General features: G+C 34.7%; 1 protein-coding gene across 1 annotated transcript in view; it reads right to left on the bottom strand.

The window, feature by feature from the left end:
* Positions 1 to 23,175, bottom strand: part of LOC145666519 (ubiquitin-conjugating enzyme E2 Q2) — a 361,803-nt gene that overhangs the window by 8,993 nt on the left and 329,635 nt on the right. Inside the window, exon 7 of the mRNA XM_081733809.1 lies at positions 14,303 to 14,369. Coding sequence (XP_081589935.1) covers positions 14,303 to 14,369 — 67 coding nt within the window. The remainder of the gene's footprint in view (positions 1 to 14,302; positions 14,370 to 23,175) is intronic.

Below are 23,175 nucleotides of genomic sequence, written 5' to 3'. Positions count from 1 at the left end.
AGCCACGAAGATTATGAAGGCAGGAGACAAGGTGATGAATTGGAATGCAGGATTCTCGATAAATAAAACGAGTGGGAGAAGATTCTGCTTAAAGTAGAAAAAATGAAAAGGAAGAAGAAAGAAAGAGAACAAACTGATAAGAGAAATAAGGATAATTAAAGGCAGAATGTATCCAGCGAAAAAAGTAAACTTTTAATTGGACACGTGTGCAGCTAAAAACTGAAAGTGAAAACCACACACGTGTTACTTTTTAACGAAGGGGCGGAGCCTAATTAAAAGTTGATCTCCGGAGAGTATAGAACAGGTGACCAATTCCCAAACAGCCAGAAGGAATGGAAGTGTGATGAAGACACATTTATTGTGTCGAAACTGTTACGTGATTGTGTATTGTGTTAAATATTATCACATAGCCTTGCTCAGTGTATTGTTTTGTTTTAGTACAAAATGGAAACAAGGCCGAACAGATAGTTATGAGAATAGTTATAGACTGTAGAGCTTTGAACGTGCACATTGAGAATCCAGCTCTTCGTGTAGAAAAGTTATCCGACCTCTTTGCTAAGTTTAGTGGTAAACTTGTACTAGGAACTCTTGATTTTACCAGTCCGTATCAACAGTGTGGTATTACGTAAGACTCCGTGCAATATTTAGCTTTCTTGTTATACCTTATACGAATACACACGTATGGTTTTTGGAGTGAAAAATGGATCACCTGTATTGCAATTGTGCCTGAATAAAGTGTTCCCGTTGCCACAAGAGAAATTAATAAGGTATATGGACGACGTAGCCCTCGCATGTGAAACAATTCCTAAATTCTTACAGCAGTTAGATGAAATGCTTAGTTTGTTGAGTGATGCGAATATGACGTTAAATTTAGTGAAGTGCATTTTTTGGCGTAAACGAAATTAACTATTTAGGCTATTACGTATCTTCAGAAGGTATACGAAAGGATCCGAAATCAGCTGAAGCAATTGAAAAGTTACCAGTGCCGAAAAATCTAAAGATGTTACGTTCATTTCTTGGTGCGGTTCAGTGGCATTCAAGAACGATCAAAAGTCATGCCGTTATCACTCAACCCCTTTATGAACTTTTAAAGAAAGAAAAGAAATGGAATTGGGAAGATGAACATCAAAAGTCAATTGAGTTATTAAAATCAGAATTAACGAAAGCCGTGAAATTACACCATCCTCAGTTCGATAAGCCGTTCTACTTCGAAAGTGATGCGAGCAAACTTGGGTTGGCTTGTGCGTGTTATCAAATTATAGATGGTGAAAAGTGTGTATTAGAATACGCGAGCCGTACCCTCAATAAACACGAACGAAACTACGCCATTATTCAGCTCGAGTGTCTTGCTTTTATGTGGTGTATTCGTAAGTGGCATGTTTAGCTGAAAGGATCGAAAATATACATATGAACTGATCATAAAGGTTTGGTACAACTAAGACGCATGCGTAACTGGAATGCAAGACTTATGCAGTGGTCCCTTGAACTGCAATCTTATGATTATGAAATCGAATTCATCAATGGCAAATCTAACACGTTAAGTGACTGTTCATCTCGTATCTTACCAACTCAGGAAGACCTAATAGTGAATGTGAATCCCATTCAGGCTGTTCAATCAGAAGTGTTCAACTTAGATTCGTCTACAATCGCGAAATTACAGTGGGAATGTGACGAATACCGTCCTATTATTAGTTACCTACAAGGAAATGCGAGTGAAAGTGAAATTAACGCAAATGAAAGTTCTTTCCGTAGTAGTGCTAGAAATTGAAAACAAAATTACACTTTGGAAAATGGTATTTTGATGGTGAGAGATTTTAATTTCCCAGATATATTGAAATTCTGCGTACCCCCATGTTTAGTGAAACATATCCTAATTGACTATCATGATCATTACGGCCACTTTGGATTCATGAAAGTGCTTATTATTATTTCACGTATGTTTCATTGGAAAACCATGCGCAGTGACATCAAGTCGTACATTCGTGATTGTGAGGTCTGCATGAGAACGAAGGTCTATCATCATCCTGTAAAGTGTCTAATATAATCTGTGCCAGCGAGGAATGTTCGTTATCTAGTCTCAGCAGATTTAGTAGGCCCTCTTCCTCGAGGTAAACATGGCGAAACTTACTTGTTAACAGTGTATGACGTGTACTCTCGTTACTTAGTGACATATCCGCTTCGCCGTGCAACAAGTGCAAGTGTAGCGAAATGTCTTACTGAATCGTACATGCTTCATCTTGGTATTTTCATGAACATCTTGGTAGATAATGGACCGCAATTTATTAGCAAAGAATTTGTGCAAGCCATGGGAGCTTATAATATCAAGATACATTATACTACGAATTACCACGCTCAAGGAAATATTATTGAAAGATTCCATGCTGACTTAGAAAGAATTCTGCGTGTGTTGTGTCGCGATTCTCATTCTTCATGGCCAGAATATATTGTGCAAACTTGTTTGTTGTTAAATTATACTATTAGTACCAGTTCGGGAATAGCGCCAGCAGAGTTAGATCTTAACATCCAACCCAGTGGCGTAGGGAAGGGGGGGGCCCGGAGGGGCCGGGCCCCCCCCAAAGAGGTCCGACAATGTACTTTGGTACTTTGATGTTTGTAATTTTTTATATATTTTTATGTTTATAAATTTTTTTGTTTGTAATTTTTCTATATGCACCTATAACAGCACTTGGGCCCCCCCCAAACACACATCCTGGCTACGCTACTGATCCAACCGGAAGAGTTTACATAATCACATTTTGGTATTGTGCAGAATAACGAAGTGACTGACGAAAGGGAAGGCACAGATTGGAATGGAAAATTGATCATGGCTGATTTACGACGAAAGAAAATTATTCAGCAACGTAATGAAAAATTAAACGCTCCTCAAAGAGCCACAAGAACTTTGTGTGAAGGTGATTTAGTTTTCTTACATCAATATAACATCAGTAGCCTAGTGGACAAACGCATAGCGAAACTGTGTGAAGTGTACCGTGGCCCGTAGTTATTGTGGAAGAAAGTTGGTGAAAACGTATCTGAAGTAGTAAATCCACAAAGTGGTAAATACGTTGGATTTCAGTATGTTTCAAGAATGAAGTTGTGGAGACCAACACCAGCCACTAGGAAGAAATGGCTTGAACTTCTAAAGAAGCATGTGAACGAAGAACAATTCAGCGATATTCTAGAGAGAGCAGAAAAGGAAGCAAACGAAGATTGCATGGTTTAAGAAGAAGAGGAAGTAAGGAAGATAAGTTGTGCAGTGTAAACATCGTAGAACAAAAAGTGAAAGTGCATTCTAGCTTTATTGATGACTGTTTTGTGGAATGTGCGACACGGTTACTTAGATGAGCGAAAATTGTTTAATCTATTAGAGAAATACTCCCAGTAGTGTTTTGAAGAAGTAAGATTGAATTTATAGAGATATTAGAAGTTATTAGAGTATGTACACATTTTGCTCGAGTATAAAGAAATATTTACATTTCTTTTGTTAACCCACCCCAGTCAACTTCCTTTTAACCATGGTTACGCTAATTTACTCTTATTGTAATAATCACTTATAACACGTAAAGGATATACATACACGAAGAATATAACACAAGGAAGAATACGCGTAGGTCCAAACAATAAGAACACATATTCCATTCACATTTTAATTAACACGAATGCAGGAGCAGCAGCAGCGGATTTTTTTTTTTAAAAAAAAAAAGAGGAGAGAAAAAAGGGAGACGTAAATCACATGTCTAATCAGTCTCTGCTCAATAAAGTACAATACAGTAAAGATAAACGTTGGCGCCCTACATTCGAATATAAAAAAAGAAAAGAAAGGAAGTCCTAAACTAAGATAGAACAGAGAGGAATGCAGAGAACGTCAAGAACTTCCATCGTTGGACCTAGCCCTATCCAATGGGAAGAGGATAGGTGCAGAAGATTAAGTGATCGAGTATTCATTCAATGGGAAGAGAATGAACGAACGAAGAGGATATTCCATTGGATTGGTGGACAATCTGGACATTATTGTGTGTGCAGACAGTAAACTGTGTAAGTATTGAATTCTGTGTGAACGGTGAAATGTTATTTTTCAAACTTTATATATATATATATATAATATATATATATATATATATATATATATATATATATATATATATATATTCATTTTAACATTTAACTTTTATTTTTCAATTGTCACAAAAGTGATGTGTTTTATAAGTTGAAGTTTATTTATTATTTGAAGTGTTTTCTCATTTTATTCATATTATGTTTAGTGTATGTGTTAAATGTTCATTTCTACAGTTATTAGTCGAGTGAATTCGCATTTGAACTATTATTATTATGATGATTATAACAAACATTTATTCATGTATCATATAACTCTGGATTGAATAAATATTTTATATTATTGAGTGCAGTGTTAACCCAAGTGCTTGTGTGAACTATGACTTAGCCAGTGTATACTTTAATACCTTAATTTTTAGTGGGCCCAGCTCAGACAATTTAATCCTTTTATTTTAAAGGCAGATACTTTTCCACATATAGTGTAATTAATCGTTGTACGTTCTTGCAACGAGGATATATCAGCGAGGCAGACGAAGCTGCCGACGGCCTTGTCCATCGACAGCAGCCAATCACAGTCCTACCTGTGCTTACGTCACTTTGGGAGGTGGGACTCACGTGAGCAGCGGGGACAAAGAAGAAGCTGCGTGACGTAGCCGACATTGGGCGCGAAGGCTCCGATTGAAGACCAGCAATATATATATATATATATATATATATATATATATATATATATATATATATATGCTGCTCAACAAAATTCATAGAAAAATGTAAAGTGCTGCATATCCATTTGTATTTTTGTAATTAGAAGACATCCACATTTCTATTGTTATAATTTGTCCATGTCATTTGAAGAGATGTAAGTATAGTGCTCAGTACCATATATAATCACTGTTTTATGCGTACCATTGGTGTTATTCTGGCCCAGAAATTGTCACTTCATTCGTTCATTGTGTTATGCATGGTGGGATATATTGATATAAACGAATTCCTATTATTTTATGTTCTTTTTCAGTTCAAATGATGCTGAAGTTTTATTCTATTCATAAGTTTAAGATTGTTTGAATTTTTGCCTATGTGTGGTTAACGGTGAAAGAAGCTACAGTGCTGGAAATTGGTATAAAGGCAGAGGGACATTTGATAATAGAAGGAGGCAAGAATGCCGAGGATGGATAAAGATGATATATTTACATAGTAACATTGTAGACTGTACAAAATCAAAATCATATCGTTTGCTAATATGTCACTGACACGCATAGTTTACACAAAAAGCGAAATGAGACGATTGTCGGGTGGAAATTGGTATAAAGGCACCCACCGTTACTTGTTGTTTGGCGTCCTCTACACGTTCAGCATTACTCCTGATGCCACTTTGAGAATCAGCTAACACAGTGCGATCAGAGAAGTGTGGGTGCGAACGTCTGTGAGCTTGTGTGGGTCATGCCTCGTGGAAAGTTGTTGTCCAGTGAGGAACAAGCACGTGTCTGTGCGTACAAGGACATGGGCCTGTCAAATCGGCAAATTACAAAAACAGCTAAATCGTTCAAGTTGTGTAATTGATAATTACGTTCGATTGGGCGCACAATACGGAAAGAACGGAAAGTATGGTAGAACACGAAAACTTTCGGAGGCTGCGAAACGATTAATAGTGCGCAAGGCAAGGGCCGGAAATATATCATCTTCCCAAATTGTTGCTGCTTGCAATTTACCTGTCACATCCAGAAGAGCGTCAAATTTTGAATCAAGATCCACATCTTATATTCAAGGAACGAAAGTGTAAACCCCCCTTTAGTGCGAAGCACAAACAGGCGCGTCTCCAGTTTGCGGAAACACATATGTCGTGGACATTCGAATGGAATCATGTTGTGTTTAGTGATGAGAAGTAGTTCAATTTAGATGGTCCGGATGGTTTTCAATACTATTGGCATGACCTTAGGATAGAGGAGCAAGTGCAAATGAGCAGAAATTTTGGCGGAGGAAGTGTTATGATTTGGGCAGCGTTTTGTGTTAAAGGCATATCCAACATTGCATGGCTCAACACCAAAATGAATTCATCTACGTATAGAGATGTTAGAAATAGAACTGGTGCGGATGTATGAGTAGTTAGACGATCAGAACCTGATTTTCCAGCAGGACAACGCTGCTATCCACAGGGCAGCAGCAACCCGACTGTGGTTTGAAGGTAAGGGCATCAAGGTTATGGAGTGGCCAGCGAGAAGGCCGGATCTTAACCCGATAGAAAACCTCTGGGGAATCTTTGCGCGCAATGTTTATCGCAATGGTCGGCAATTTGGGACGGTTGCTGAGTTGAGAAAAGCGATACAAGAAGAGTGGTCAGCTATTCCACTGCAACAACTAACATATCTCATAAACACAATGCCAAAGCGTATATTCCAACTCATTCAGAAGAAAGGAGGGTCAATCAAGTAATGAACATCTATTTTCCATTCTGTACCGTACACTGTATTTTTATTTTTTTGCCAAAGACAATGGGTGCCTTTATACTAATTTCCACCCGAAAATGGTCTAATTTATATTTTTGTATAAACTACGCGTGCCAGTGACGTATTAACAAACGATATGCCTTTGATTTTGTGCAGTCTACTCCATCCTCGGCATTCTTGCCTTCTTCTATTTTCAAATGTCCCTCTGCCTTTATACCAATTTCCAGCACTGTATTACTCTAGTGATAACTTGTTTTGTCGTTAACGCTCGGGCGAAATATTCGATCAATGACTACTTATGTAATGCTTACTCTACTTGGATCACCATCCTATGGAGTAAAGATCACAATATCATATAATATATATATATATATATATATATATATATATATATATATATATATATATATATATAACAGGACGGGGATCAAGTAGATTGATGTTACGGAGAAAAATGGAACGTCAATGTTAATTCAGTGCGTATCAAGGAAATTGACCTTGGGTATGCAACTAGATCAGCACTGAGGAAATGAACAGAGTTTAGTGAAAAGGAAATGTTGTGTTTTCGTAAACAAGTTCGTGAATGCTATCAGCATTTTGTTCCCAAGCTGCAGCAGAGGTCTTCGCTAAAGTATTCTCTTACAAAAGCACTGGAGTTTCTTAATCTATTCGCCATTGCTCAATCACAGGAAGCTGTTGAACAAATGAGAGCAAAGTTCGAAATTGTAGTGCAGAGTAATACTGTCTCATCGTCCGATGCAGGAAAAGCAAAGGATACAAGGCTCTAGGTCAGATACATGTGCGAGAGAAAATGGAGTCTTACAAAAGAAGCGAACACAGACTTAATGAATTTTGGATTAGTGTCTTGCCACCAAATGACGTATCTCTCTGCAAGACAGTAAAGATGTGGCTAATTCTTTCCCATCGTAATGCAGACTTAGAGGTTTTTTTTTTTTTTTTTTTTCGTAAACAAGGAAATAAAAGTACAAAATCTGTCAGAGGATTCTTTAGTGGCGCAGCTTGTAGTGTACGACGCTATCAATGTAGCTAGTGTCATACAGGCCCTGTCTATCCCAAAACAAATGATACTATCAATGAGAAATGCATACGCGTGATTCAAGGAAGCCGAACACCGTACGAAACTAATGTCAGAAAAAAAATCACAGGGCCGCTAAAAGAAGAGAACAACAGGGACTAAAGGAACTTGAAACAAAGAAACAGAAGTCGTAAATCAGTTGTCAGAGAAGAAGTCTCTACCATAAAAGAGGAGACGAAGAAGTTGTGTGACTAAATAACTTCATACATGAATAAGGAGAAACTCCTTGATCAGATAAGATTTTGCATATATTGCAGATTTGGATCTGCAATGTAAGAATTAATATTGCGTAGAAGTCGGTATGCCAACCACACATCATTTTCTTGACTGTACACCAGATGGGTGCCTTAATCTTCCAAGGCACATGGTTTAAATTAGAGGGAGTTTCGATTACTTTTTTTTCTAATATATATATATATATATATATATAAAGGTAAAAATGTAAAATGAAGAGATTCGACAGTCTTAATACTTGCCAGGACAGGACATCCAAGGAACAAATTTTGGATTTATTGATATTATATTTAATACTACTACTACTACTAATAATAATAATAATAATAATAATTTTCATTATCTTATTCAAATTTATGAACACTCACTCACAATTCATTCACAACAATTTATTCACTCAGATTCACAGATTGCGGAGTGACCTATTTCGGTTTGATACTATAAAACTTAAGAGTAATCTGTTTTTATATTGGAATCATCCTGTTTAAACAGTCTGTAAATTTCCTTGTTGGAACAAAGAATGTCCCACAAACATTCTTGAACTCGCAATGAATGTTAATAAAAAAAAATTATAGACAAAAATCTTTATTAGGCACCAATATAATGAAATCCGTCATTGTAAGTCGGTATCAAAAAGGCTTCTTTCACAGGTAATATATTAAAATTGCACTTATTCACGTGAAATTATATTAGTTTTTGAACTATGGTAAGATGGTATACTTCTGCTATGCACCTCGTATTAATAAAACAAAAATGTTTAAGGGACTAAATATATTTATAATACTTGTGTAACATTTTTAGTAATGTAAGATCTTTGCTAGACACGTTGTGCTCAGGCATAATGTGTCTGATGAGGGTGATGTTACATTACTGAAATTGTTACAAGCGTTACTGACAGATTTAGTCTTTTGTCAGCTTTTCTTCATGAATACAGGATAAAGAAGTTGCTAATAATTTACTGATTCCTAAGATTTCTCCAAAATAATTTTTTAAACTTTCAGCATTGTAGCTTTTAGGGATACTTCCAACCATGGTAGAAATAAGACAAGGTAAGCTTATCAGCGAACGCGTTTGCGTCCTACTCGCGCAATGACGTCACCTTCGACACACGCTCGGGATAGGAGTCGCGCTGTCGTCTGCTTGCTGCCGTGACTTTAAGATGCCTATTTGCTATTTCTAATTTAGATGTCTATTATATTACTGGAATTTTATTCCGCCATGGGAATATATTTTATTTTTTAAAAATGCACATAGAATGAAAGGTAGGGTAAGTCAAGTATTTCAATAAAGAATCAAACTTTCACCTCTCTATATAAACAAGTTACCCGACAACCTCTGGTGGGGTGCTGACTGCCACAGCCAATTATTGGTGCTGCTTGCCACGACTAGCGCTGATTGCTAATATCAAGGTGCTCACTGCTACGATGGCGTGCTGACTGCCACGAGCCTGAGAGAAAGTTGCTAGACGTAACATTACCGGACGCCAAGAAGCATGAAAGAAACTAGATGATCCTTAGGATTGTGTTGTTCAGACCAACACCCAACAAAGGTAAACAGGTCTCTGTATGTACACTCATGTCCGAAATTATTCTCACATGATTATAAATATGTTATTCTAGTAATATAATTTGATAACGAATTCGCCCGGTATTTCTTATAATGTTAGTATGTGTATAATCGGCAAAGACAAGTATGTGGTAAATTTCACGTCAAAAGAGCAGTAAATAAAAACAATAAAACGAAAATAAAATTTTCTTGTCCATTTAGTTACATTTTATTTTACTCATTATGATTTTCGTATTTATAATTCTTTTCCTATGAAATTTATCACAAATATAAATTTCCTGATTATAACATAATATAAGTATTAAAAGTACTATGCAAAATAATCAAATTATATTCTTACAAGAAGACAGTTACAGATATGCGACAATAATTTTGGACATGAGTGTACTTTCAGTTTTGTCAGGGAGCGGTGCGTACAAAATTGGTACGATTTATGTATTCTCACTTGAACTCCCTATGTCAGCATGAACTGTGTACAGCTGTGCAAATAGTTTCGAGCAGCTCTTGAAAGTTCCATCAAAAAAGCACTGTTGGCTGTACCTCACAAGGGAAGTTCAGGAGAAAGCACTCGCCTGCAGAGAAACTAAGCATGCCATTTGAAGCCCCAATTCATGTTGATTACAAACTAATAAAATTCCTGTACGGTTGAGAACGGTTCGAGATATTCAACTTGGAAGTTTATATGAGAAAATGAGGATATGCGCATTTATACGCGTTAAGTACAACATAATTAGTAACGAATATTGACATGCGAATTGAAAGCTATCGGAAGTAACAGAAAAAAAAGGGTTTCACAATAACTAACGGGTTTGTTAGATACAATTAGTCACTACATTGTTCACAATAATCATAGGTTAGAGATGAAAATTGATCACTGTTGTTCTTCTGTTTTATGAAGAAATGACGCAGGCAAAAGATTCCTTGCACCATGAACATTTTATATGTGCAATTGCGTTGCATCCGTCAAGGAAACAGTTCGCAGAACCAAAGCAAAAAGCAAATTCGACAAGTGATTCAAAAGTTATAGGCCTATTATTTGTTCGTAACCTGCCTTGCAGAACGCAAACTGAAACAATCCAATGTATCGCGGTGATCGGAAGTGATTCGTATGGTCACGAACTTTATTTGATTGTTTCGTTGATACATTATAACGTTCAGATGAAGAAGATTCATACTATGTACAAATCTCTTGCCATAATCTTTGATTGATCGGAATCAAAACACATCAAATGGTTGCACAAATTGTGTGCAATTCTTTGGTATCTTCTCAACCATTAGGTCTTTGCCTTCCGTCATGCAACTTGTAATGGACAATTTGTCTGTGAATGGACCCCAGTGATCAAGCAATAGCAAGTTCAAACCATCAGGCTTCGCCATGGGTGAGAATACTTAACGCATTGAAACGTGCATCCACTCATTTTCTCACATAAATTTCCAAGCTGAATATTTCGAACAGTTCTCAACATACAGGAGTTTTATTACCTGTTGTAATCAGCATGAATTGGTCCTTCAAATGACATGCTTATTTCTCTGCAGGCGAGTGCTTCTCCCAAACTTCCCTTGTCAGCTGGCTTCAGACCATCATAATCCATTAAATAATACAATAAAACAATTAATATAAACAATGAAATATGCAAATTGTACATATAACAGAAAAGACAATCCCTAACATCCAAGTGTATGTCGTTCCACTTAGTGAGGAACTTTATAACTTATAGGATGCCACATAGATTTGCTGTGATGATTACTAAATTAATCTCTACTAAATTAATTAATAATCATAAATTTAGTATGAGGGATTAATTCCTCTCTTTCCAAATACAGTTTCTCCCAGGCTCGTGGCAGTCAGCACCTTCATATTTGCAATCAGCGACAGTCGTGGCAGTCAGCACCAATAATTGGCTGTGGCAGTCAGCACCCGTGGCAATCAGCACCTATCCCAACCTCTGAAGTATTGTCCGTGGTGTTTTTTTTTTTTTTTTTTTCTTAAATGGTATCCCCAGTAGAACAAATCCACTTGCATTTGCGAATCGGATTTTTTTTTTTTTTTTTTTTTAAATACTGACCTCTTAATTCTCTCACTTCACCACTTTCTTCAATTTTTTGTAAAATATTCTTTTGGAGGAAGAACTTTTCAGTTGCTTGTTTAGTTCATTTATTACTATGCACGTTTTAAGCCGGATAAAATATGTTAAAACTTTCGGTTCACACTTATTACCAAATTTATTTTTCATGATAACGTTAATATCCTGATGATACTCTTTCCTTTGCGGATAAATTCTCTGTGATATTCAAGATTTGTTAGCTACTCTGACTGTGTCTAGACATTCCTTTGATAGAAATGTCAGTCCTCTTTTTGAAATTAATTGTGTCCATTTGTATTGCAGTCCCTGAAGAGGTTTGACAGGGAGCTGTGAATATTTGATTTTAAATTTGAAACCTACCCGTCCAGCTATAAATTCAAAACTTTGTTCTTTAAGGTCATGCGTATTTAATGAACACATTTGACCTTCATTTTCATTTTCATCTTCTGTATCAACAGTTGCACTGTTGTATATAATTCATCATGCACTTGCAGTACGGATTTTTTTCAAGTATATATATATATATATATATATATGTTCAATTAATGCAGATCTTACTGTTTCCTGCTGCGTAGAAGATTCTTCAATAAATTGACATTTTTTTTTTCCGTGGGTAAATAAAACGGCAGAATTCTTTCCATTATATATCCTCTTAGTCTGTACTTAAATCCTATAGACTCCGGATGGTCGTTGCTTGAATCCATGCCTCTGATATAAGAAAAAATGTTTTCTAAACTATCTTAATTTAATTTCCTTGTCAAGAGCAACTTTTCCTGCATACTTTTGTAATGTGATTCTTCATCAGAATGAAATGTACAAATAACAGCTGAAATAAACGGAAAAGAATGGACTATATTTCTTTCTTTTTCCCTGCTTGGTCTAAAATAATTTTAGAAATAATAAGATTATTAAAAAAGATGAAACATGTAGCATATTAAAGGGAGTTGCATAATGAAATTATTACATAACAAAAGCCACAGCTATGAAAATATTCGAATAAATTATCTTCTAGTACACTGATAAAGAAAATGAAGTTGATATAAATGATGAAGAATCATATGAATCTAAATATAAATTTTTATTACAAAATACTCTCTTATAAATCACTACTGAATATTAGAAAATAAACACACATGAATTAAAGTTACGTGATTAACTTAGGACTTCAAAAACCAATACCCAGAAATCGGTGTGTGAAGTCTAGCCTCATGCAGATTATTTATTGAATAACTAGCCTTTGATTATCTGGGAACTTCGCCTCTAGACCCCTGCATTTGCTTTTCCCACGGCCTTTCACTTCTTATATCCCTTAATCTTAAGGGATTTTGAGATATGGCTATCTTATTATAACAATTGCAACCAGTAGTTTTTCTTCCCCTCTCTTTTCCCTTTTAACGGTATTAAAAAAAAAACAACTCTGAAATACATAATTAATTAAGATGTTTCTACGCTTAATGGATTTCGGCATAAGGCCATTTTATTTACCAATTACAACTCCAACCCCCTTTGTTCTCCTTTTTTCTAAGGAAACATTAGAAAACGCATAAACATGTCTTTTAATTGTTTTAAATTTAATTATTTTAAATTAAAAACCTAAACACCAATTTTCATGCCAATAACTTTAAGGGGTTTGGAGATATGACTTTCCAATTATAACAATTGTAACTTCACCCTGGTTTGTTCCCTTCTAGGGCAAATATATATATTAAAAAACGATTACATACATATCTAATTATTTTAAATGATAAGTCCAACTACCGAATTTCATGTGTCTAAGCTTAAGAGATTCCGAGATATGGACATCTTATTATAATAATTGTAATTACCACCCCTTTCTAATTCTCACTTCTTTTTCTTTCCGTCTAGGCCAAATATCACAAAACGCTAAAAAGATTTGTATAATTATTTTAAATGAGAAGTTCATATACCAAACTTAGTGTCTTTAACATTCAAGGATTCCAAGATATGGAGATTTTAAGATGATAATTTCCACTCCTCTTTCTCTCCTTCCTCTTCAAATTTCATTTAAAAAAATATATCTTTTTTTAGTGTTAACTATGCCCTGTCAAATTTCAAGTTTCTAACTTAAGTGGTTTGGCCTGGGCTTTGATCAATCAGTCTGTCAGGACTTGTTCTTTTATATAGGGCAATGCACAATAAGCAAATTAATGCCAAAAATATTATTACAAAAGCAGTATTTAAAGTGGTATTAGCAAAGAACACGTTATGTTACTGTATACAGTATATTCATTCATTTGGTAAAATTCATAAAACTATGGCTGGCATAAAAACAGGGTGTGGACCTACGGACTTCTTGGAAGATGATAAAATTAGGCCCTTATTCTTTTACAATTGCTTTTACAATTTACAATCCTCCTGCTTTGGAAATGAATGGAACTTGACATTCTCTTTACCAACTTTTCTATTCCATGTGTTCATTTTACAGCCGTACACAACGCGTGAGGGCATTGTTAAAGATTTCAAAGTCAATGTAACAAATAGATGAGTTCTATTTATACAATATGTCCAGTACAAAATATACAATAATATTTACACATAGAAAATGTCATTAAAAACAAAGAAAACGTAGAAAATCAACAAAAATACAACTAGCAACCTGTCAACTGAGAGGGCGCGAGAATATTATCTTGTTCGGAGGGCCAGTGATTTGGTGTCGAAGGTGACGTCACGCGAACGAAGAGGCTGCGCGTGGGTTTACCTTCTCTTAGTTCTACCATGCTTCCAACCAAAATTTTTAAGAACTTTTTACATACATTTTATATTTTTCACAGGTTGTACACACCTATTCAATACACAATACTTACCATTTTTCTCATGTATTTGAACTAAAGATTTGAAAGACTGTTGGGCTCGTGCTAGACTGTACTGTCCCTAGAGAAGAAAAGTGAAAATGTGTTGAAACAACCATCGAAATTAAATCTGCATGGTATAATGTGAAATTAATTTAAATTTTAAATTATAAAAATGAAATAGTTGTAACATTAGTATATACAATGTGTATAGTGTATACGTGTAGCAGCAGCAAAATGGCGACAACACAAATTACAAGAAAGAATTTCCGGTTTTCCAGAACGATAGGTGAATTTTTTCCTAATATGTAATTAAACACACAGACTTTTCCACGTTGGTGGAAAAATAAGACCAAGAAAACATGACAACGTGATACACACGAAATGTGTTTTTCCCTATCAACTACAAAAATTAATAATATTAAAACACATTCAACGTGTTTTATTATAAAATTATGGAACATTTATCTACTAAAAATTCCTGCACAAAGGAAGAAATTACACACCTACCCTGAAACTTTCTGTAACTAGTCACAAAATGGAAGTTTCCTCACATATGAAAGGAAGAAGTCACTATGAGACTGAAAACAAATTTATGTATGTACACTCATGTCCAAAATTATTGTCGCATATCTATAACTGTCTTCTTGTAAGAATATAATTTGATAATGATTCTGCAGGGTACTTTTAATACTGATACTATGTGTATAATCGGGTGTGGTAAATTTCATAGGAAAAGAATTATAAATACGAAAATTATAATGAGCAAAACAAAATGTTGCTAATGGGCATGAACATTTTATTTTCGTTTTATTATAATTATTTACTTCTCTTTTGATATGAAATTTGCCACATATATGTCTTTGCCGATTATACACATACTAATATTATAAGAAATACCGGGCGAATTCGTTATCAAATTATATTCCTACAACAACATATTTATAGACATGCGACAATAATTTTGGACGTGAGTGTACATTTCTCCAAAATATAACTGCACGCCTGAATTTTTCTAATCCCTTAAAATTTTCAGTATGGCAATACAACTTCCGAACACAGCTAGTCGCGGAAATGCAGAAAACTTGGTTGTAGGTAAAACACACGCTTTTCGACTACAAAAATAGTTGAAAAAGGAGGGTTGTTAAAATGTTCATTATCTATCCATACAACTAGAGAAACGCTTTATAGTTGTTTCGATAGACATGTGTGTTGTTTCTTTTTGTGGTATTGAATACTTTTGAACCTGGTTCGAATCCCAATGCGCGATTTTATTTGTTTATATTTTGTAACTTTTCAGTTATTCTTGTTGTACAGTTTTATAGTGCATGTATTACACTAAGTGATTGACAACTTCTGAAACTATTCAAAAATAAGAAGTTACACAGGTATAGAATATATATATACACAGTGGGTCAAAAAAGTTTTCGTACAGATGTTTTCCGGTTATGTATTGTAATATATATCTTACAAAGTACAGAAAGAAAATGACAATTTCTATGAGTTTTCTATAAGGAACTCCATAATAAGCATATACATAAGAAAATAAAACATTTGGAATCTATAATTAGAAGGAAATCAAATATACTTGAAATACTGACCATATTACAAGTCAGAAAAGTTTCCGTACACATAAAGGAATGCACATAAATAAGGGCACCTCTTTGCATTTCGACCGCAGTTAGTGATCAGTTTGGCTTCCTTTGGCCTTAAGTACTCGCATTCGTTTCTGCATTGCAGTGACCAATTTTGATGTAGTTAGAGGGGAGGTGTTCCTCCATGTTTCACATAATGCATTTTTCAACTAGTTCTTGTTTCTAATATTGTTTCCTAATGCACATTCCAAATTCATCCCACAGATGCTCAATAGGATTACAGTCAGGAGATTGTGGAAGAGTATGAAGTTGTTTCGGTTCATTATACGACAACCACTCTTTCACTTTTCGTACAATATGTTAATGTCGTTATCTTGCTGGAATATAAAAGAGGCTCCCATATTCAGTTTCTTTGTACTGTTTTTGAGATTCTGTTTCAGAATGTTTAAGTAAACGTGTTGTTCCTTTGTACCTTCGATAAAATCCAAATTTCCTACTCCAACTGCACTCATACACCCCCAGAAGAGCACAATACCGCCTCCATGGATGACAGTAGGATACAGATGCTTCGGTTCCATGTACACTTGTGTCCAAAATTGTTGTCGCATGTCTTTAGAAATTACATAAATACAAATAACTCTTATTCTTGTGATAGAAAATGTCACATTTCTTCTTTGAAGTAAGCAGAAAAACAAAACACACATTTCCAAAAAATATTTCAATAAAAAATTAAGAAATAAGCAAGTTATAATTAAAAAAAGAAATCTCCGAAACTTTCATCGAAAAATTCTAAGTTTCATTTTCGTAAACGTGGCAAACGCGCAGCGAAATTTACAATGAGGGAGGGAATTTTATGCTTTGTTAGAAATACAACGTAAATCTGTCATAAGGTTAGTTACTATACATGTGGCACAGCTCTAACAATCATTGCTATTAAGCATTTTACATTTAAACAAACGACTAAATAGAAATAAGCTACAAAATGTGCGAAGCGATCAGGCATTTTGTGTTAGTGGTTTCGGTACATACGTCTACCAAGGTGCCATCCGTACCGTGCCTTTGTAGAGTAGTCGGTTAAAGCTTCTTCTTTACATACTTTATTTTTCCACGATCATCACTTCGAATCCCATACCCTATAGTAAGTTTTTTTTTTTTTTTTTTTTTTTTTTTTTTTTTTTTAGAGAAGCTTGATTCTGTGACTTCCTTAAGGAACAATGTTTTTTTTTTTCTAATAATGCTTTTTAGTATTATTCTCTTCATTCTAGTTTATTTGAATATTTCCAAATAATTTAGAATTATGTCTTTAAAACATTAAAACTGTCAAGAATTTTATAAAAAGCGGAAGCTTCATTTATAATCATTTTCATAACCGAAATGAGAAACTTACAAATAGTGGAATTTTAATTAACATATGGTTAAGCTTTCATAAAACAGTAACTAAAAAAAAACATTTACTCCGCATAGTTTCTGCAAGTAATATGCAGGTAATAGGCAGAAAAATGAACGTAAACTATTAGATGTCGATTAAAAATTAATAAGGATAGTTTTAAAGCCAAGTAGAAAATTCTCTTTGTTTCATGAAAATAATAAACATTTTGCAAAAATAATGGTATTTTTGCTATATCGGAAATTTGTTTAGTAAATAAATAAATAAAATACAATTACATAATTCAATCACTCTTACTCGATAGCTTGAAGAGAAACTGTTCGGCCGGGATCCTTCGATTTTCTTCGTAGCACACGAAGGGACACGAAGTTGATCCGAACCAAGGGAAAGGGTGTAGAAAGAAATAGTGTCACGCCACAGAACGGCATGATATGTGACAATGGCCACGGCAGTGACACGGACGGATCATGGCAGGGGAATGACATGGGCATGATACACTATGCGTGAATTGATATTTAACTGAAAACTGGCACATTCAGTACACGACGGAGTCAAGTTCATTTTTGAAATTTTAGACATGTTTTATCTTTAAGATCTCTACTTGAATCTCCTTTCAGAGCGCATAAGGTTCAAAGATTCATGTTCAGAAATTGTTAAAAATGCAAAGTATATCTGTCATAATGTTAGTTACTATACATATGGAATAGCTCTAATAATGATATTAAGCATTTTACACGTAAACAAAGGAATAAATAGAAATAAGCTAGAAAATATGTTAAACGATCATGCATTTTGTGTTAGTGGTTTCCTTATATGCGTCTGCAAGTAGTTCGCTCTTAACTTACCTTTGTAGAGTAGTTACTTAGCACTTGCTCTTTATTCTTTATTTTTCCATAACCATCAGTACAAACACATACCCGATAGTCTTTTTTTCTTTTCTTTTTTTTTTAAGAAACGCTTGTTCTCTCTATTCGTTATAGTGTTTTCCAACAAGTAGTAGGGTGATTTGTTAAAGCATGATTTAGTGCCTTTTTTTTTTTTTCGATGATCATTAGTTCCAGCTCCGTGCCTACAGTATTTTTAAAAGTTTGTTCGCGAGATTTTGTTATACACCTCTCTTCTATTAATAAAAGGTATTTGATATTATTCTTTTATGTTAGTAATTTAAATATGGGCAAACAATTCAAATTTTTGCCATTAGACGTGTTAAAATTATCAAGAGTTTTATCAAAAGTAGCAGCTTCATTGTCATAAAGTTTCATTGCGAAAATGAAACTTTAATAAAACTTAATCAACATATCATTAATTTTAATAAAACAATACTTCCGTTTTTATCACGAAGGGGCTAAACCATGGCTATACAAAGGATCGCCAAGAATTTCGCATGTGAATCATACTTTTTATTGGGACAAGTGTCATCTTACTTTTCAAAAGGAGTTTATAAACAAAATTTAATCTGCCTATTTTAAGAGTTTCGGAAGATACTATATTTTTATCACAAATTTGGAGCCGATTTCTTCCTTAGGATACCGATTCTAATGAAAGCAATATGGTAAAAAAAAAAAAAAAAAGAAAAGAAAAAAAAACCTGATTCGACTATCTTCGAAGTTTAATTCCAAACGATTCAGTCATTATCCGTGATGAGTACAAACTATTTCTCCCGAGGGAGAATTTCAATATACAGGGTTAAAGTAGCATTGCAAAAGTACTGGTTTCTTCGGAAGTTTGGACGGGAGTGGTAAGAATTTCATTGGTCCCAAGAGAAAATGTGCCCCTCTGCTACCCCCTGAAATCATCAGTACGTGGTGATGAGGCAATCAACACCAACTTAATTTTTACAAATTGCCCTTTCTCCTTTTTAGAAGCCAAGCTATCCTAAACGCTGGAATAAGTCTTCACTTACTTCATTGACGAATTTATATAAGTAGATTCAAGTCCCTAATGACGGACTTGCAGGATACACTATTTTATCATGTATTTTGAATCTCCTTCTGCTTTAGGATATATATTTTGGCGACAGTGAGGTGGTGAAATCACGACTCTAGCCAAATGATTTGGCGTGGTAGACATGGGTTCGATTCCCGGAAGGAGCTCATGTGGTTCGGATTCCACGTTAATCAGTAGGTCGCGTCTCATATAGCCTCGCTGTAGAAAGGGACTTTAAACTCAAAATCAACTCAACTCTAGCCAAGTGATTCTGATTTTCAAAAATTCGTTTTACATAGTTCAGCGTTTACCTGTGATGAGGAGACAGAAAACTTCGATTCATATGTTGAGAAAGTATTATATAAATTACCTTTATACCTTTTCCTGTAGATGCTGAAGATTCGAAAACTCGATTACACCGAACCATTTATTTTAGTGATGAGTTTATATATCAAACTTCATCTATATAACATGAGGGACTTTTGAGATCCTTTATTTATAGGTTAAATTTTAAAATTCCATTTCCCCCTTAGGATGCAAATTTTAACAAAACATTGACAAGACGACAGTGCTAATTGTGTTCAGAAAACCATTTAACTAAAATAAAAAATGAAGCAACCACCCCTTTTCGTATAATTTGTTTATATGTGTTATTGAGATGTATTTAATAAACTAGCAAGCGTGGAGAAATCAATTAGTGTACACTCACTAAATGTTCACGTTTGGTGATGATCAGCAGTTCAAATCCTGCATACTAGTTTTTTTTATTTATTATTATGTTCACATTTTGTTAGTGATATTTTTTAAACAGCTCTCTTTTAATCCAGCGTGGGAGCCCCGGGTTCGATTCCCTTTGGGAGCTCATGTGGTTCGGATTTCACGTTAATCAGTAGGTCCACATCTTATATAGTCTCGCTGCTCAACGGGACGTTAAACTCAACTCAACAGTCTCTTTTAATCTAAAAAATATTTCTCAATATTACTAATTTAATGCTATTCAATTTGAATGTGTGCATAAAGTATAATTCAAACTTTTATATTTATCAAATATTACAATTAGCAAGATTTCAATAAAAAGAAGGAACTTAATTGTCCCGACCTGAAAATGAAACTTTAATAAAAGTTTAGTCAACATGCCCGCAATTTTAATAAAACATTACTTTCCTATTTATTATGCATCATTTAGTGCTAACTATATTTGTTGTATAATTTTGCAAAACAAATTAATTTAAATATTCTAGAAAAAGTAACTACGTTTGCTAATTCCTTTTGTACACAATGCTGTGATAAATCGTTACATTACTACATAAACAAGTATGAAAGTATCAAAATTATTTTATCGAAAATTTCTTCTAATTGAATGCAGAATATTTTAAAATCACCATTCAATGTTTTGTTGCATAAAAATGACCATAATAGGATTGCTTTTTTTGTTTACTCTACATATGCACTGCAAGTTATACGTAAATGTAGTTGAAATAATTAATATAATATAAAATATATATATCAATTGGCGATTAAAAAAAGTGTTGGTCAATATGAAGATCTACAAGTATGATTTTATGCGAAGTTGTCTAATATATATGTGAAATTAAAATTAAATATTTTTTAAAGACAGCACTCCAAGTTAATTTGTTTGATTGTAAATGTAATATTTTTTTAAAAAAAGCGCTTAATACTCCTTGATGAGGGTGAAAAGGCGACGTAAATAAGTTTTCAGTTTGATGGCTGATCTTGAGTTTGTCGTCTCTTTGAGCACTGAGACTATATGAGACGCAGATCTACAGCTTAATGTGGGTTCCGATACACATGCGCTCTCACCGGGAATCCGAACTGGATCGTTTGCGTCGAAAAGGCGTACGTGAACCTTATAATCACGAAGGAACAGTTTTCACTTCAAGGAGAAATCCCAGTCGGAGGTGACTTGAAAGAGTTTATTTCGGAAGAAAGATTAAATATTTGCATGAACTTCAGAATGGTTAACTTTTTCAGGTCTAAAAAACCTATTTAGTTGCGTCTAAACTTTTGGAAATGTCATTTTGAAGGTAGATAGAGTCTTGAGTGTGTGTGTTTTATAATGTATTTTACAGTGACCTTATCGTTTCTCATAGTCATTCTCTGAAATGAAGTTTTTAAAGTGGCAATTTTAGTCGAAATCTTTTATTTTAAGGTATATGTATGAAATTAAGTTAGAAATCCCCCTTCAGTAGTGTTTGAAGGATTGCTCTTAAACGCTTCATACTTAACACGTTATCTTTCACCCAGTGCTTCTTCCGGACAAGCTCTGACAGTGGACCCCGTAATACTGACAAGGAGAAGGCAGAGTTTGGTAAGTAAACTTCGGAGCCTTTTTTTTGGGGGGGGGGGGGGAAGGTTGTAGTGCACATTTAAAGAGTTAATATTACAAACTGAAGAGCGCCATGGCCAAAAATAACGAAGAAAAACCGTCTTAAAGTTTTCTACTCGCGAATTGACGGTGTGGCAGAGGAGTAAAATCTATAACTCTTGTGTAAAGTGTCCCGGGTTCGATTCCTGTTCGAATCACACATCTCTTTTTTTTCAACCAATAAAGTAGGCATTTGTAACTATAAGTAAAATATTAATTCATCGTATGTTTATAATGAATAAAACAATAGAAATTTTCAAATCACTTGTAAAATCTTTCAATGTTCCATGTTAACTGGCAAACAAAATTTAATCTATTCCGTAAACATGCTGATATCATGAGCTATATTATGGTTACGACCAGGGTGTATTTGCGATTTTATTTCAGGGGGGGGGGGGGCTTTGCTAACTTTAGTCCTGGAAATGTGAAAATTCTCGAAGATATTTCATTTACTTTAATATAGTAAATAATATTTCGGGGGGGCTTAAGCCCGGAAGCGACCCCAATAAATACGCCACTGGTTACGACAGTCGTTGTGTATTAAATGTTGTTGACGCTTCGTGTCTACATCTGTTGACAATGTACGAATTACAAAGGAGTTGAGAGGGAAATCCCCTTTGCTAATACTGGATATTGCTATAACCAAAGGAGATTTCCTCCTCATTTCCCTTGTAATTTGCACACTGTTTACAGATGTAAACACGAAGCGTCAAGAACATTTTTTACACAACGACTGCGGTAACAATAATATTTACGGAATAGATTCAATTTTGTTTCTACCGTAGTTAAAATGGAACATTGAAAGATTTTACAAGTGATTTGAAAATTTCTATTGTTTTATTCATTATAAACATATAATGAATTAATATTTTACTTATAGTTACAAATGGCTACTTTATTGGTTGAAGCAAAAAAAAAAAAAAAAAGGTTTATGACTCGAATAGGAATTGAACCCGGAACCCTTTACGCATGAGTCAAAGATTTTTTTTCACTTTGTCACGCCGACACTTGGTAAATGTGTGTGTCGTACAATTCATGCAGCGAGTAAAAAACTTGAAGACGGTTTTTCTCCGTTATTTTTGGCCATTGCGCTCTCCCAGTTTGCAATATTAATTCTTTAAATGTGCACTAACAACTCGCAAAAAGTAGCCCAAGGTTTACTTACCAAAGTCTGCCTTCTTCTTGTGAATTCACACACTGTTTACAGATACGACACGAAGCGTCAAGAGCATGTTTTACACAACGACTCTGCTAACCATAATATAACTCCGGGCCGCGGTGACTCAATGGTTGAGCGTTCAACTTTGGAGCATGGGGTTTCGGGTTCAAACCCTGCTCCCGCCAAGTGAACTTTGTGCTGGACAAACACCATATGCATGGGTTTCGTCGGAGTTCTCCCGTTTCCTACCACTTTCTTCATTCCACCATTTCATTAATTTCTCATCTTCACCATCTCCTTTAGCCTAGCCGGCATAAACGTGGGACGTAAAACTAAAAAATTGCATGTTTTTTTTTTTATAATACAACCCGTGGCATCAATATACTACGCGGAATAGGTTACATTCTATTGCTAGTTAACATAGAATATTCAAAG

Source organism: Thermobia domestica, chromosome 12 (assembly GCF_964235325.1).
Source record: "Thermobia domestica chromosome 12, izTheDome1.hap1.1, whole genome shotgun sequence".
In the NCBI taxonomy this organism is placed as follows: domain Eukaryota; kingdom Metazoa; phylum Arthropoda; class Insecta; order Zygentoma; family Lepismatidae; genus Thermobia; species Thermobia domestica.
The sequence above is the reverse complement of the archived record's forward strand: the minus strand, read 5'-3'. Positions and strand labels throughout refer to the sequence as shown.